Consider the following 15870-nt stretch of genomic DNA (forward strand, 5'->3'; position numbering starts at 1 on the left):
CCATATTTTTTTACCTTAATGCTGGATAGAAGATATGAACTAGTAACACCAAAGCCTCCAGGATGCTGATTATTCTTGATGATGTGGTTGGCGCTCTCCTAAATGGACATGATATAGTCACCGCCGTCCTTTGACTGCAGCAAAGGGTTTGATGGGTGTTTCGAAGTACGTCATTACAATTAGATTTAATTATCTCTTATTGATGGGTGGCAGTTTGATCTGTCCCAATCCTGCAAATGCTGGTGATTAGCAGAAGGTGACCACTTGAAATAGAGCTGCCTTGCCCTTTTGCTCTGCTTGGTGTCACTGCTGTGAGCATCGTGAGGCGCTGCTGAGGCTGGCCGTGCGCATGTGTCGTGGTGTCGCATTGCAGTTTCCATTAAAGCTGGAATTGGCTTGGGTTTAGTCGATTTAGTCAAAAAAAGTGCCGCTGTAATGCACCGTTTGGGCTAATTAGAGGTCACAAACAGAGCATGAGAGTTTTAGTAGTATATAGATGTATGCATACTATATAGCCCTTGAGATTTGTCCCCAGGCAATCTCAAAGCAAGGAAACCAAATAGAACCGATTAAAAACACAGACTGTCAAACACCCAATTTGCAGGAAAAAAGCAAAACTTGCAAACAATAAAAATAAGCAACTAACATTCAGAACTGAAGTTCATGAAAGTGCATCCACTGCTATGAAGCTACTCACAGCTGATCTAGGAGCCTGCTAGATGCAGGACACAACCTCAGTTCAGTGCAGAGATGAGCTAACATTGAGGAATAGCATGCTGAACACTAGCTCATCCCTTGCCTCTAGCCATGACACCCTGACTCTTTCTTGCCTGATCAGACAATGGGTCATTCTTCGTTCTTGGTTCCAGGCCTTGTCATTTTGATACACTCTTGGGCCTGGAACCTGTTGTCTAGATTTGGCCTGGTGCCTTAAATCGATCAGCTTGGTCCTCACTCTCAGGCCTGTGCCCCACAGCCTCCACTCCACCTCAAATCACCTCCAAGTCTGCTCCAGTAGTCAAAATTTGGCTCATACACCACGCTCGAGCCAGGGCTCCACCATTTTGATTTGGACTGTATATGCCACCCCGCAACCATCCTGCACCTTTGTGATTTCTGTTCTCATCACAAAAATGCCAGGTTGTACAGGCAGTTCAAAAGCTTGATTCTGAAAGGAAGCCACAGATTATTAATTGCAGTGATCATTTTTGAGAAAAAGTGTGATTAATAAATTAGATAAAAGATATGCTTGCTGTCAGCAGGTCATCGCTGTGCTTTACGAGCATCATCTTGAACTGGAAACCTAATAAAGTGGCCATAATAGAATTATCTAAAACTGAAACCATAGTCAAAAGTAATAAGAAGCCTCCTAGAAAATCGCAGATTTAATGTAGATATGAATGGAATTAAGAGTAGGTGGTGTCCACAAAAGAACGGACTACCACAGAGATTAGTCCTGGCACCTCTACTATTTAATGTTTACACAAATGACCAACCAACCTTTCCTAACACACGCAGATTTATCTATGCAGATGACCTATGCATAGCAACACAAGATAACTCCTTCCAAGAAGTTGAAGTATGTCTTATAGCAGTCCTCGAAGCAATGAAGCAGTATGATGAAAAATAGTCCCTGAACCCAAATCCATCAAAAACTCAAGTATGTGCACTCTACCTGAGGAATTGAGAAGCAGCTCGGAAACTCAATATCTTCTGGTGTAAGAAGGAGCTCGAACACCATCCGACTCCAATTTACCTGGGCGTGACACTGGATAGGACACTCTCATTTGCCACCCACATCCAAAAACTCTGAGGGAAAGTTGGCTCTCACAATTCTCTCTTGAATAAATTAGCAGGCACGAAATGGGGAGCTAATGCTCACACACTTAGATCAACTGCCCTAGCACTCTGCTAGGTACCTGCAGAATACTGTGCACCTGTGTGGGGCAGATCAGCCCATGCAAAGAAAATAGACCCGTTGCTTAACGAAGCCTGCTGAATAATCATGGGCACACTGTGCCCCACACCTACCAACATCATTTACAGACTTTCAGGCATTGATCCCCCAGAGATCCGAAGACACACTACAACAAAAATTGAAAAGGGTAAACAGAGCTTGGATCCACGGCACCCATTACATCATCATGTGCCAGTTTCCAACCGCCTAAAATCAAGGAAAAGCTTTGCTACAGTGGAGGAACTACTGCACGGAATATCCCCCTCCAAACATACAGGATTGACCTCTGGGAACAAACAGAAGCCAGAGCCCCACCAAACAATACAGTGCAAGTCCCCAAGAAACGTTGCCAGACTGCTTGACAGATGGAAGTGGTGCACTCTCAACAGAGTGAGAGCGGGAGTTTGTAGGATGGGAGACAATATGGTGAAGTGGGGTTTAAAGACCAGCGAATCCTGTGAGTGTGCCGAAAGGGTGCAGAACATTGAACACGTTCTGCGCAACTGCCCATTCTCACCTGATTTATCTGACACTGACCTGCTCAACATCAATCAAACAACACTAGAGTGGCTGGCTGTCTGGTGTGACAAGCTATGATGATAATGGTCATTATGTATATAAATAAACATTATTCTTGAAAATTTTAAGTAATTGATGGTAAATAATTTCACTTTAATTTGCGAAAAGTTATATCTTCAAAGTTGCTGATATAATATAATACAATTACACATAAAAAAGCCTAACCATCTATAGTACTAGTGCTCATGTGGTTAATTGATGTTGGTACAAAAATTAACTTTAACACAAATCACATGCATGAAATGCTGGAGGAACTCATCAGGTCAGGCAGCAGCTGTGGAAATGACCAGTCAACGTTTTGGGCCAAAACCTTTCTTCAGGACTGAGAAGGAAGGGGAAGATGCCAGAATAGAGGATGGAAGATGGATTGCAAGACAAATGAATACAACTGAGTATTGAAAAGGTTAAAGAAAGACAGTTTAATACAACAGTAGTGCTATTATTGTTATGTTACCTGTAAGGAGGGTAACCTTCCTTTTTATGGCTTGTTGTATCTCCATGCATAATAAAACAGGGAATGACAAAACTATGGAATTCTTCTTTGAAATTCCTCAGCAAAGAAGCAAGAGCAGCATTGTAATCCTCTGAACTGAAAAAGGACAGGACATTTTTAAAGTATGTTTAACTTCTGAATCTTGTAGTGTAACTACTGTAGCACAGTGGTTAATATGACGCTACTAAAGCTTTAATAGTCCTGAGTTCAATTCCTCTGTTTCTGTAAGATTGAATGTCCTCCCTGTGACCAGGAGTGTTTCCTCCGGGTACTCCAGTTCTCACCCACAGTCCAAAGATGTACCAGTTAGCAGATTGGTTGGTCATTGTAAATAGTCCTGTGATTAGGCTAAGGTTAAATTGGTGGGTTATTGGGCAGCGCAGCTCAAAGAGGCGGAAGGGCCTGTTCTGTGCTGTTCCTCTGAATAAAAATAACATTAAATGAAGGGCTGTGAAAGGTGGCACATATCATAAAGTACATCTGATTCACTACACCATTTGCAAGCAACACATTTTTAATTCTATAATTCAAGTCAAACCATAGAATAGACTGTGCATAAAGTTGATTAAAAATACTAATGTAATCTTTGCTGTCTTACTAAAGTTTTAATTATAAATGTTGCCCATGTGATTACTGGTTGTACCTTTACTTTGAACGAACAGTATATTTATTGTAGAACTTATTTATAAAAATAGATAAAGATTAATTTTATTTGTAATATGTACATTGAAACATACAGTGAAATATGTCATTTGCATCAATGACCAACACAGTCCGAGGTTGTGGTGGGGACAGCTGCAGGTGTTGTCACGCTTCTGCTGCCAACAAGGCATACCCACAACTTACTAACCCTAACCCGTACCTTTTTGAATGTGTGGAGGAAGCCAAAGAACCTGGAGCAAACACACGCGGTCAAGGGGAAAAAGTACAAACTTCCAACAGACAGTGGCAGGAATTGAACCCAGGTTCTTGGCACTGTAAAACATTGTGCTAATCACTAAAGTTGGTATAATGATTTGTAAGTTTAAGATGAATACAAACTAAAACAGTAATGTTGATCAGGTAAAAAAGAGCATGCCATGGGTTTGGATTTGGTGGACAAAACCAGTAGTGTGGCTTACTCATAACCTCGACATTTATAAGGTTTTGGTCAGATCCCACATAGACAATAGACAGTAGGTGCAGGAATAGGCCATTCGGCCCTTCTAGCCAGCACCGCCATTCACTGTGAACATGGCTGATCATACACAATCAGTACCCTGTTCCTGCCCTCTCCCCATATCCCTTGATCTCGCTATCTATAAGAGCTCTATCTAACTCTCTCTTGAAAGCATCCAGAGACTTGGCCTCCACTGCCTTCTGGAGCAGAGCATTCCACATATCCACCACTCTCTGGGTGAAAAAGTTTTTCCGCATCTCTGTTCTAAATGGCCTACCCCTTATTCTTAAACTGTGGCGTCTAGTTTATGGACTCACCCATCAGCAGGAACATGCTTCCTGCCTCCAGCGTGTCCAATCCCTTAATAATCTTATATGTTTTAATCAGATCCCCTCTCATCCTTCTAAATTCCAGTGTATACAAGCCCAATCGCTCCAATCTTTCAACATATGACAGTCCCGCCATTGCGGGAATTAACCTCGTGAACCTATGCTACACTCCCTCAATTGCAAGAATGTCCTTTCTCAAATTTGGAGACCAGAACTGCACACAATACTCCAGGTGGAGTCTCACCAGGGCCCTGTACAGCTGCAGAAGGACCTCTTTACTCCTATACTCAATTCCTCTTGTTATAAAGGCCAGCATGCCAACATAAGAGGGCACAGTTTTAAGGTGCTTGGAAGTAGGTACAGAGGGGATGTCAGGGGTAAGTTTTTTTACGCAGAGAGTGGTGAGTGCATGGAATGGGCTGCCGGCGACTGTGGTGGAGGCGGATACAATAGGGTCTTTTAAGAGGCTCCTGGATAGGTACGTGGAGCTTAGAAAAGTAGAGGGCTATGGGTAACCCTAGGTAACTTCTAAAGTAGGTACATGTTCGGCATAACATTGTGGCTGAAGGGCCTGTATTGTGCTGTAAGTTTTCTATTGTTACGTACTTGTGACACGTAACAGTGGTACCCTTGTCATGTGACTGGGGTTGAAGTTATACTGGACTTGAGGTAATGGTCTTGTGATGGTGGAGTGACGTCATTTTCCCGCCAGTAGAGGTCATGTGACAGGTTTTTTTTTTACAGGGTATAAAAGGAAGACCCCACCCTGTCAGGTGGGGCAGTTCGTGGCTGGATTTGCCATGTTGACTTCATGCCACTGCGTGATTTAATGTGATGATGCAGTTTAGTTGAAAAATGAAGTTTTATCTAATGCCTAAAGTTTAAAAGGTCATTGCCAGCAGTTTCTTTACTGTGGAGAGTGAAGATAAAAGTTCGGGAGTTAAAGATTGAGGAAATCGAATTTCGACGGTGGATTGGGTTCGACCTTGTGTGATCCTCATTCGGAAGGATTTCGTTGACTGTTCTCGTGTTAATCTCTGCGGGATAGCAGGAGATTGAGGACAGTGTGGAAGAAAAGGTCAGTGCCTTTAAGCCGTTACGTTTCATAAAATTTCTTCGTGGGAAGAGTTCGACGCCGGAGATCGAAGGACAACGACGTGGAAGAGAATTAAAATCGCCTTAAAAAGTCTCTCCTTTTAAATGGACTGTGAGCATTTTGATCTTTCGGCATACCGCTTTAAAGAACTGTTTTTTTTTCAACATCGCTTTAAGAACTGTTTGAGTTGCATCGCTTTAAGAACTGTGAAGCTGCCGCACAGCAGCTGTTTTCCGGTTACGTTAGTGTTTGTTTACTTTTGGGGGTTTGTTTTCAGTGTTTAATAAACGTGTTATTTGTTATAAAAACCCTTGCTTAACTCACATATATTTATTGTTGCCTGAATACGTAACACTATATTTCTATCACATTGAAACCTATCAAATATTGAAAGACCTAGACAGAGTTGATATGGAAAAAATGTTTCCTATAGTGGGGGTGTCTAGGACCTGAGGGCACAGCCCAGAATAGAGGGACATCCACTTAGTGCAGAGATGAGGAGAAATTTCTACTGCCAGAGGGTTGTGAATCTGTGGAACTCATTGCCATTGCTGTGAAGGCCCAGTCATTAGGTATATTTTAAGAGGAAGTGATTAGTTACTGATTAGTTAGGACTTTAAAGGTTATTGTGAGAAGGCAGGAGAATGGGATTGAGAGGGATAATAAATCAGCTTTGATAGAATGCCAGAGCAGACTTGATGGGGCATTAGACCTAATTCTGCTCCTATGACTTGTGGACATTGACTGTGCTGAAAACTGGGGCTGACTCTAAGCTGTGGCCAGGACAACCCAGCTGCAATGCTGACCAAAATGCAGCAGATTCACAGTGTATCCCACTAGCCATCCACAGGTCAGTGTTCCTCCCTTACTTTCTCTCAGCTCTCAGGAACTCCGATCTTTAATCTTTGAGCTGAATGTGGCCAAGACTACTACTTGGAGTTTGAGCCTAAAAGCATCTGCCGTTTTCATGTCCCATGCAGCTAATATAGGCAAAGAAGAAGAAAATGTAAGTTTTAGACAATAAGAGATAGGGGGCAGTAGTAGGCCATTTGGCCCATCAAGTCTGCTCTGCCATTTCATCATGGCTGATCCATTTTCCCTCTCAATCTCATTCTCCTGTCTTCTCCTGTAACCTTTCATGCTCTGTCTAATCAAGAACCTATCACCCTACCCCTTAAATACACCTGATGACCTGGCCTGCACAGCTGTCTGTGGCAATGAATTCCACAGATTCACCACCTTCTGGCTTAAGAATTTCCAAATCAACTCCTTTTTAAATGATTGTCTGTCTATTCTGAGGCTGTGTTCTCTGGTCCCAGACTCCTCTATCATAGGAAACATCCCCTCCGCGTTCACTCTATCAAGGCTTTCTAATATTTGACAGGTTTCAATGAGATCCCCCCTTGTTCTTCTAAATTCCGGTGAGTAAATGCCTAGAGCCAAAAATCACTCCTCATATGATAAGCCTTTCATTTCCAGAATCATTTTTGTAAACCTCCTCTGAATTCTCTCTAATGTCAACATATCCTTTCTGAAATAATGGGCCCAAAACTGCACACAATACCCCAAGTGAGGCCTCACCAGTGCCCTATAAGCCTCAGCATTACATCCTTGCTTTTATATTCTAGTTCCCTCAAAATGAACGCCAACATTACATTTGTCTTTCTCACCACCAAATCAACCTGCAAATTAATCTTTTAGGAATGCTGCACAAGGACTCCCAAGTCCTTTAGCACTTTGGATTTTTGAACTTTCTCCTGTTTAGAAAACAGTCTACACTTTTATTCTGTCATAGTGCATGATCATACACTTTCCGACACTGTATTCCATTTGCCACTTCCTTGCCCATTCTCCTAATCTTTCCAAGCTTTCTGCAGCCTCCCTGTTTCCTTAACACTACCTAAGCCTCAACCTATCTTCATATCATCATCACCACAAAGCTATCAATTCTGTTACCCAAATCATTGACATGCAACCCAAAAGGTAGTCTCAACACCAACCCCTGCAGAACACCACTAGTGACTGGCAGCCAGTCAGAAAAGGCTCCCTTTATTCCTTTTCTTTTTCTCCTGCCAATCAGCCAATGCTCTATCCATGCTAGCATCTTTCCTTTTAATACCATGGACTCTTAACTTGTTAAGCAGCTTTATGTATGGTACATTGTCAAAGGCCTTCTGAAAATCCAAGTACACAACATCCACCAATTCTCCTTTGTCTATCATGCTTGTTTATTTTCTCAAATAATTCCAACAGATTTGTCAGTCAAGATCTTCCCTTAAGGAACCAATACTGACTACAACCTGTTTTACCATGTGCCTCCAAGTACCCCAAAACCACAAGTGTTTTCTCTCTCCCATTGTAATTTGTAGCTCACATCCTGGTTATTGTTTAGAGGCTTGTATATAATTCCCAACAGAATCTTTTTACCCTTTCAGTTTCTTAACTCTACCCATAATGATTCTACATCTTCCAATCCCCTATGTCACCTCTTTCTAATGATTTGACTTCATTTTGTACCAATAGAGCCATACCACTCCTTCTGTCTACTTGCCTGTCCATTCAATTCAAAGTCTAATGCCCTTCCCTTGGACAACATCGGTGGCGTGGAGAGGGGAGACTTGCAGCTTGGGCAACTGCCGGTCTTCCATAAAAAAAACCTTGCCCAGGCTTGCGCCCTGGAAACTTTCCAAGGCGTAAATCCATGGTCTATCGAGACTAACGGAGGCCTACACACACAATTCAAAGTGTATCCTTGGACGTTAAGCTCTCAGCTATAATCTTCTTTTAGCCACAATTCAGTGATACCCACAGCGTGTCAATCTGTAACTGTGCTACAAGTTTATCTACCTTATTCCATATAGAGTGTGCATTCAAATATAACACCTTCTGTCCTGTATTTATTATCCTTTTTGCTTTTGTCCCCATGTACACTGCAACTCATCCCACTATCATCTGCCCTATGCAGATCTTGCCCTATCATCTGCCTGTCCTTCCTGACAGCCTTACCGCACTGCTTCTAGTTGTACATCAACTGCCCATTCTTCAGCCTTATCACTCTGGTTCCCATCCTCCTGCCAATTTAGCAAACCTGTCCGCAAAAATATTGATTCTCCTCGGGTTCAGTTATAACCTGTCCCTTTTGTACAGGTCATACCTTCCCCAGAAGAGATCCCAATGATTCAGAAATCTTTTATTTTCCAAATGAGGAGTTTTTGGGTGAGATGAATAACTTCAGGTTCCAAGAATGATGCAAACAGACAGTTTAGAGTCAACTGCCCATTAGTTTCTGTTGGTAAGCAGAATGTCATGACAAATGCATACCTGAATTCCCAACTTGCGCTTCTACAGCCAAGGCTCCATGCCAGGTTCCAACAAGAACTGGAGTTGCAAACTGGCAGTCTAGGGTCACCCACCCATTAATCTCCATTAGTAAGTAGAATGGTATGACCAACGCACACCTAAATTCCCAACCTGTGCTTTTGCAGGTAAATCACAATGCCAGGTGGTAATCTTCATAATGACCTGTCACTTCACATCCTAGTGCCAAATGACAAATAATTTTACTTACTCTACAGTGATGTCTGTTGGATCAGGGGGCTTGAATGGAGTGTTGGTCTCCTTGATTGGTGGTCTAGGAGAACTTGGACTGTGTTCCCTTAAATCCTTTTGTTTTGATTGTGGGTTCTTTTTGTTCTGTGGAAAAAAAACCAAGGACACAGGTTTACACCAGTAATTTCCCCTGACTCACACATCTTTCACTGCGCAAATAACTGGTGATCAAACTGATTAGAATTACAGAACCTGCAACTTCAAAATTCAAAGAAATTTTGGTATTGAAGTATATATATGTCACCATATACAACTCAGATGCATTTTTTCTTGTGGGCATTCACAGTAAATGCAAAGAAACAAATAATAATAAATTAATAAGCAATAAATATTGAGAACATGAGTTGGAGTTTTTGATCGTGAATCCATAGGTTGTAGGAACAGTTCAGTATTGAGGTGAGTGAGATTGAGTTACGTTATCCGCTCTGGTTCAAGACCCTGATGGTTGAGAAGTATAGGAGCCTCAGGACCCTGAACCTGGTGGTGTGGGTCCTGAGGGTCCTGTACCTTCTTCCTGATGGCAGCAGCTAGAAGAGAGCACAGCCTGGATGGAGGTTCCTTGCGTTAAGGAACAAATACTCAGACAATTGTTTATATTTTCAATCCTTTTTCTGACAACTTTATTTTTCTTTTCTGCATCTTCTCCTCTTTCAAAAGCACATAAGCAGTGGTGATACTCCACAGGGATTGGCCGACCATGAACGACATTGGTTTGATCAATTGCAAGCTGCCTCTCATATGTGAGTGAAGTACTTCCATTTCTCTCTCTAAGTTCCCCACCTTACCCAGACATTCTTCTGCTCTCCCTGCCCCTCACACTGATGTCTTGATCCCCTCTAACATTTCTAATCTTGTTAATCTATTGCTGGAGCACTATTGTTGAACTTCAACTGTTTATTCCCCTCCACAAATGCAGCTTCACCTGCTGAGTTCCTCCAGTGCTTTTTTTTTCACTCTAGTCTGGTTGTGGATTACAGGAAGGATGGAGACGGGCTAATCCCTTTTGACATCCCTTGTGTCCTGACGAAGGGTCTCGGCCTGAAACGTTGACTACTCGTTTCAACGGATGCTGCCTGACCTGCTGAGTTCATCCAGCTTGTTTGTACGTGCCCTTTTGACATCAATGGATCTGGAGTTGAGAGGGTAAACAGCTTCAGTTCCTCGGCATCCACATCACTATAGACCTCACAAGGTCTGTACACACCAGCTGTGTGGTGAAAAAGGCACAACAGCGTCTCTTTCACCTCAGACGGTTGAGGAAGTTTGGTATGGGCCCCCGAATCCTAAGAACTTTCTACAGGAACACAACTGAGAGCACCCTGACTGGCTGCATCACTGCCTTGTATGGAAACAGAACCTCCCTTAATTGCAGGACTCTGCAGAGAGTGGTACGGACAGCCCAGCACATCTGTAGTTGTGAACTTCCCATGATTCAGGACATTTACAGGACAGGTGTGTAAAAAGAGCCTGTAGGATCATTGGGGACCCAAGCCATCCCAACCACAATCTATTCCAGCTGCTACCATCTGGGAAATGGTACTCCAGCACCAAAAGGCTCCGGGACAGTTCTTCCACTAGGCCATCAGATTGTAGAACTCATGCTGACTTGAGGGTTCTCCATATTACATTGACTGTCCTATTTATTATAAATTATTATAAATTACTATGATTGCACATTGCACATTTAGATGGAGATGTAACATAAAGATTTTTACTCCTCATGAATGTGAAGGATGTAAGAAATAAAGTCAATTCAATTCACCTGCCCTACCTGTATACCTAAAACATCTCCTGTAAAAATGGACAATTTTGTGTTTTTCCACATTACACTGCACTTTCCAAGTCTTTATCCAACTTAATTTGGTGAACTTAATGAACTTGGTGAATCTATGGAATTCACTGCCACAGCTGGCTGTGGAGGCCAAGTCACTGAGCCCAATCAGAGCGGAGGTTGATAGGTCACATCCTAGTGCCAAATGACAAATAATTTTACTTACTACTCTTGACTAGTAAGGGCATGAAAGGTGGCAGAGCAAAGCCTGGAGAATGGGGTTAAAAGGTATAATAAATCAGCCATGATGGAATGGCGGAGCAGTCTAGATGGACCAAATAATTCTGTTCCTCTGTCTTATGGTCTTAACTGAACTGCATTATTCCGTCATCTCATCATGTCCCTTAATATCTTCAGATCCTTCTGTTTTCTCTCTCCCCCAATAAGTGCATTGAAAGACCCTGTTTGACTTTGACATTTTAATCAATAGTTCAATAGTTACATTTAATATCAGAGAACCTGAAATTCTTACTCTTCACAGATGTTCATGAAAACAGAAGAGTGCCCCAAAGAATTAGTGAGTAAAAACATTAGAACCCACAAAGCATCAAAATCCTCCACACTAAGCAAGCAATAGCAAAGTCCCCAAGAAAGACCATGATCTGTATTACAACAAAAAGTAAATGTTGACCCAACAATTTGACATACCACAGGTTCCCTCTCTCCCTAATAAAGGGACAGAGCAGTATCACCCTTTCACAGCAAGAGGGGAGACCAACAAAGACTAATAACTCGCTAATTTAGGGTGTTAAAGTCTGCCGTGTTGCTTTTTATCTCCCTGAGTTCTCTGATTTGAGAATTGGCAACAAACTCTACCCCACCAAAGAGAGAAAGAGAGAGTTCCAAGTTTCTTTCAGAAGTTAGGAAAGAGGCACGGAACTTGTTGCTTCACAATCATTTTGTTAAGCATTATAGAACAAAGACAGTTGAAATGGACAGTGATAGAGGTCTTGATGAAGGGTCTTGGCCAGAAACATTGACTGATTACATGTTTCCATAGATGCTACATGACCTGCTGAGTTCCTCCAGCATTTTGTATGTGTTGCTTTCCAGCATCTGCAGACTTTCCCATCTTAGTGATAGAGGTCTACTAGGTGAAGAGAGATAGAAGCAAAAAAATTGCACTGCTATGTGGTCAGCTCTTTTACACTACATTGATACGAAAAATTCTTTTCAAATTTGCAAATAAGGGTCAGCCAATCAAAGCCCATATTCAAATAATGTTGTACCAGAGAAGCTTCCAGAGCTTTCCAGATTCATCCAAATGTAATCACAAGGGGACATAGGAAACAACTGCATATACATATGGTGACCACTGGGAAACATAGTAAATATCCTACAATTAATAACAATTTAACTGTCAGATCCAACATAAGCAATGGAAAGAGTTCTAGCACCAGTCTCCAACTGGGACTAAATGACTGGAAAACCATATAACCATATAACAATTACAGCACGGAAATAGGCCATCTTGGCCCTTCTAGTCCGTGCCGAACACTTACTCTCACCTAGTCCCACCGAGCTGCACTCAGCCCATAACCCTCCATTCCTTTCCTGTCCATATACCTGTCCATTTTATTTAAAAATAACAAAATCGAATTTGCCTCTACCACTTCTACTGGAAGCTCGTTCCACACAGCTACCACTCTCTGAGTAAAGAAGTTCCCCCTCGTGTTACCCCTAAACTTTTGCCCTTTAACTCTCAACTCATGTTCTCTTGTTTGAATCTCCCCTACTCTCAATGGAAAAAACCTATCCACGTCAACTCTATCTATCCCCCTCATAATTTTAAATACCTCTATCAAGTCCCCCTTCAACCTTCTATGCTCCAAAGAATAAAGATCTAACTTGTTCAACCTTTCTCTGTAACTTAGGTGCTGAAACCCAGGTAATATTCTAGCAAACCTCCTCTGTACTCTCTCTATTTTGTTGACATCTTTCCTATAACTCAGTGACCAGAACTGTACACAATACTCCAAATCTGGCCTCACCAATGCCTTGTACAATTTTAACATTACATCCCAACTCCTATACTCAATGCCCTGATTTATAAAGGCCAGTATACCAAAAGCTTTCTTCACCACCCTATCCACATGAGATTCCACCTTCAGGGAACTATGCACCATTATTCCTAGATCACTCTGTTCTACTGCATTCCTCAATGCCCTACCATTTACCATGTATGTCCTATTTTGATTAGTCCTACCAAAATGTAGCACCTCACACTTATCAGCATTAAACTCCATCTGCCATCTTTCAGCCCACTCTTCTAACTGGCCTAAATCTCTCTCGAAGCTTTGAAAACCTACTTCATTATCCACAACGCCACCCATCTTAGTATCATTTGCATACTTACTAATCCAATTTACCACCCCATCACCAAGATCATTAATGTATATGACAAACAACATTGGACCCAAAACAGATCCCTGAGGCACACCACTAGTCACCGGCCTCCAACCTGACAAACAGTTATCCACCACTACTCTCTGGCATCTCCCATTCAGCCACTGTTGAATCCATTTCACTACTTCAATATTAATACCTAACGACTGAACCTTCCTCCTAACCTTCTGTGTGGAACCTTGTCAAAGGCTTTACTGAAGTCCACATAGACAATATCTACTTCTTTACCCTCGTCAATTTTCCTAGTAACACCTCCACTGCTTTACCCTTGTCAAAGACAAAAACAAAGTGGTATCCATGTTCCAAAGAGGACAGCAGCAACATTGTCGTACAGCAGGTAGTGCTGTTGCCCCACCGCTCCAGAGACCTGGCTTCAGTCATGGCCTCTTGCGCTGCCTGCATGAAATTTGCACATTCTCCTTGAACTGTGTATACTTCATCCCAGAGATATGGTTACCTCCCACATCCCAGAGATGTGCAGGTTATTAGGCCACTGTAAAATTGTGTCTCATGTGTTTATTTATCTAGAGATAAAGCATGGATCTGGCCCTTCCAGCCCAATGAACTGCACCACTCAGCACCCCACCAATTTAACCCTAGCCTAATCACAGGACAATTTACAAAGGTATATTCTTGGACTGTGGGAGGAAACTGGAGCACTCGGAAGAAATCCTTGCACTTATGGGAAGGAATACATAAACTTCTTACAGAGGACATCATAATTGAACTTTGAACTCTGATGCCTCCAGCTGCAATAGCATTGTGCTCACCACTACACCATTGTGGCACGCTACGTAGGTGAGATTGCACATTGATTGTCGTCCATGATTGTTAGTGTGTAATTTTTCATTGATTCTATTGTGTTTCTTTGTATCTACTATGAATGCCTACAAGAAAAAAATGAATCTCAGGGTAGTATATGCTGACATATACCTACCTTGATAATAAATTTACTTTGAACTTTTAAGAATCATGTAGGGGGAATGAATTCATGAGAGTGTGGGGAGAACAAAAGTCAGATTAATGTAGGATTGGTGTAGAAGGGAGGTTGATGGTCAGCATGTTATGATGGGCTGAATGGCCTGTTCCCATGTTGTATCTCTATGAATAAGCCAGGTAATTACAGGCTTGAGTCTAATGCCAGGGTAGGGAAATTGGATAAAATTTTGAGGGAGAGGATCAATATATACTTGAAAAAGAAGGGATTCATTAGGATTAGTCAACACAGGTTTCTTGGTAGGATATCTCATTTTGCTAATTTAATTGAGCCTTTAGAAAGACCATAAGACACAGCAGAATTTGGCCCATTGAGTCTGCTCTGCTATTTAATCATGTCTGAACATTTTTACCTCTCCTTAGCCCCACTCCCTGGCCTTCTCCCCATAACCTTTGACGCCGTGGCCAATCAAGAACCTATTAAACTCCGCCTTAAATACACCCAATGACCTGGCCTTCACAGCTGCTTGTGGTAACAAATTCCACAAATTCACCACCCTCAACTAAAGAAATTTCTCTGCATCTCTGTATTAAATGGACAGACTGGTGTAAATTGAAAGGTGACTGAATATATTGATGAGGGCAATAGGGTTGATGTGGTTCATAGTAAGGTCTTTGAGAGAGGGCTCACATTAATTGTTCTTTCTTATTCCTCAGCAACCCTGCAGGCTATTTTCTCTCACTCATCCGAAGTCAAATTCAGAGTGGATTTATTGTGACCTGCACAGGAACATGTGCACACAGTTGCAATGAAAAACAGTATCACAAACAAATAGAATCAGATACACAATTCACAAGAAAAACATAAACTAAACATAAATTATGCACAATTTTTATAAAAAAGAACATAATTTGAGCAAAGAAAAATCAAAGTCCATGGTCACACTGTTGCTATACTGAGACAGTGATTAGGGTTGTGCCAGTTGATTGAAGAACCGAATGGTTGGAGGGAAGTAACTGTCCCTGAACCTGGTGGTATAGGGCTTCAGGCTTCTGTACCTCTTGCCCATTAGTAGCTGTGAGAAGATGGCATGGCCCGGGTGGTGGGCATCTTTGACAGTGGAGGCTGCTTTCTCAAGACAGCAGCTCCTGTAGATACAATTGAGAGTGGGGAGTGGTGTACCTATAATGTATTGGGCTGAGCCCACTACTCTCTGCAGGTTATTAAGTTCCTGCATGTTCATATTGTTATACCTGACCATGATGAAACCAGTCTGGATACTTTCAACTGTAAAACTGTATTAGTATCCATCGTCTCCCCTTTAATTCTTAGCTCATTTTTAACTTTTCCAGTTTTATTACTCTTCAACCATCAGGCTCCTAAACTAGTGTGAATAATTTCACTCATTTCCACACTGAGCCGATTCTGCAAAGTACAGGCTCACTTTCAAGGATTCTACAACTCATGTTCTCAG

At 42.0% G+C, this 15870-nt stretch overlaps 1 protein-coding gene across 8 annotated transcripts in view; it reads right to left on the minus strand.

Moving 5' to 3' along the window:
* cfap74 (cilia and flagella associated protein 74) overlaps nt 1-15870 on the minus strand; it is a 461786-nt gene that overhangs the window by 64887 nt on the left and 381029 nt on the right. For 7 of the 8 annotated variants that reach the window (XR_012096720.1, XR_012096719.1, XM_073032445.1 and 4 more), the window contains 2 exons: nt 9182-9306; nt 2991-3125 (listed from right to left, as the gene is read on the minus strand). Coding sequence is in view for 6 of the 8 variants with exons in the window: in XM_073032445.1 (XP_072888546.1) it covers nt 2991-3125; nt 9182-9306 (260 nt within the window). In the remaining 2 variants the exon portion in view is untranslated. The remainder of the gene's footprint in view (nt 1-2990; nt 3126-9181; nt 9307-15870) is intronic. The other variant, XM_073032443.1, reaches the window with a different exon arrangement.

The sequence above is a fragment of the Hemitrygon akajei genome, chromosome 29, assembly GCF_048418815.1.
Source record: "Hemitrygon akajei chromosome 29, sHemAka1.3, whole genome shotgun sequence".
Lineage (NCBI taxonomy): Eukaryota > Metazoa > Chordata > Chondrichthyes > Myliobatiformes > Dasyatidae > Hemitrygon > Hemitrygon akajei.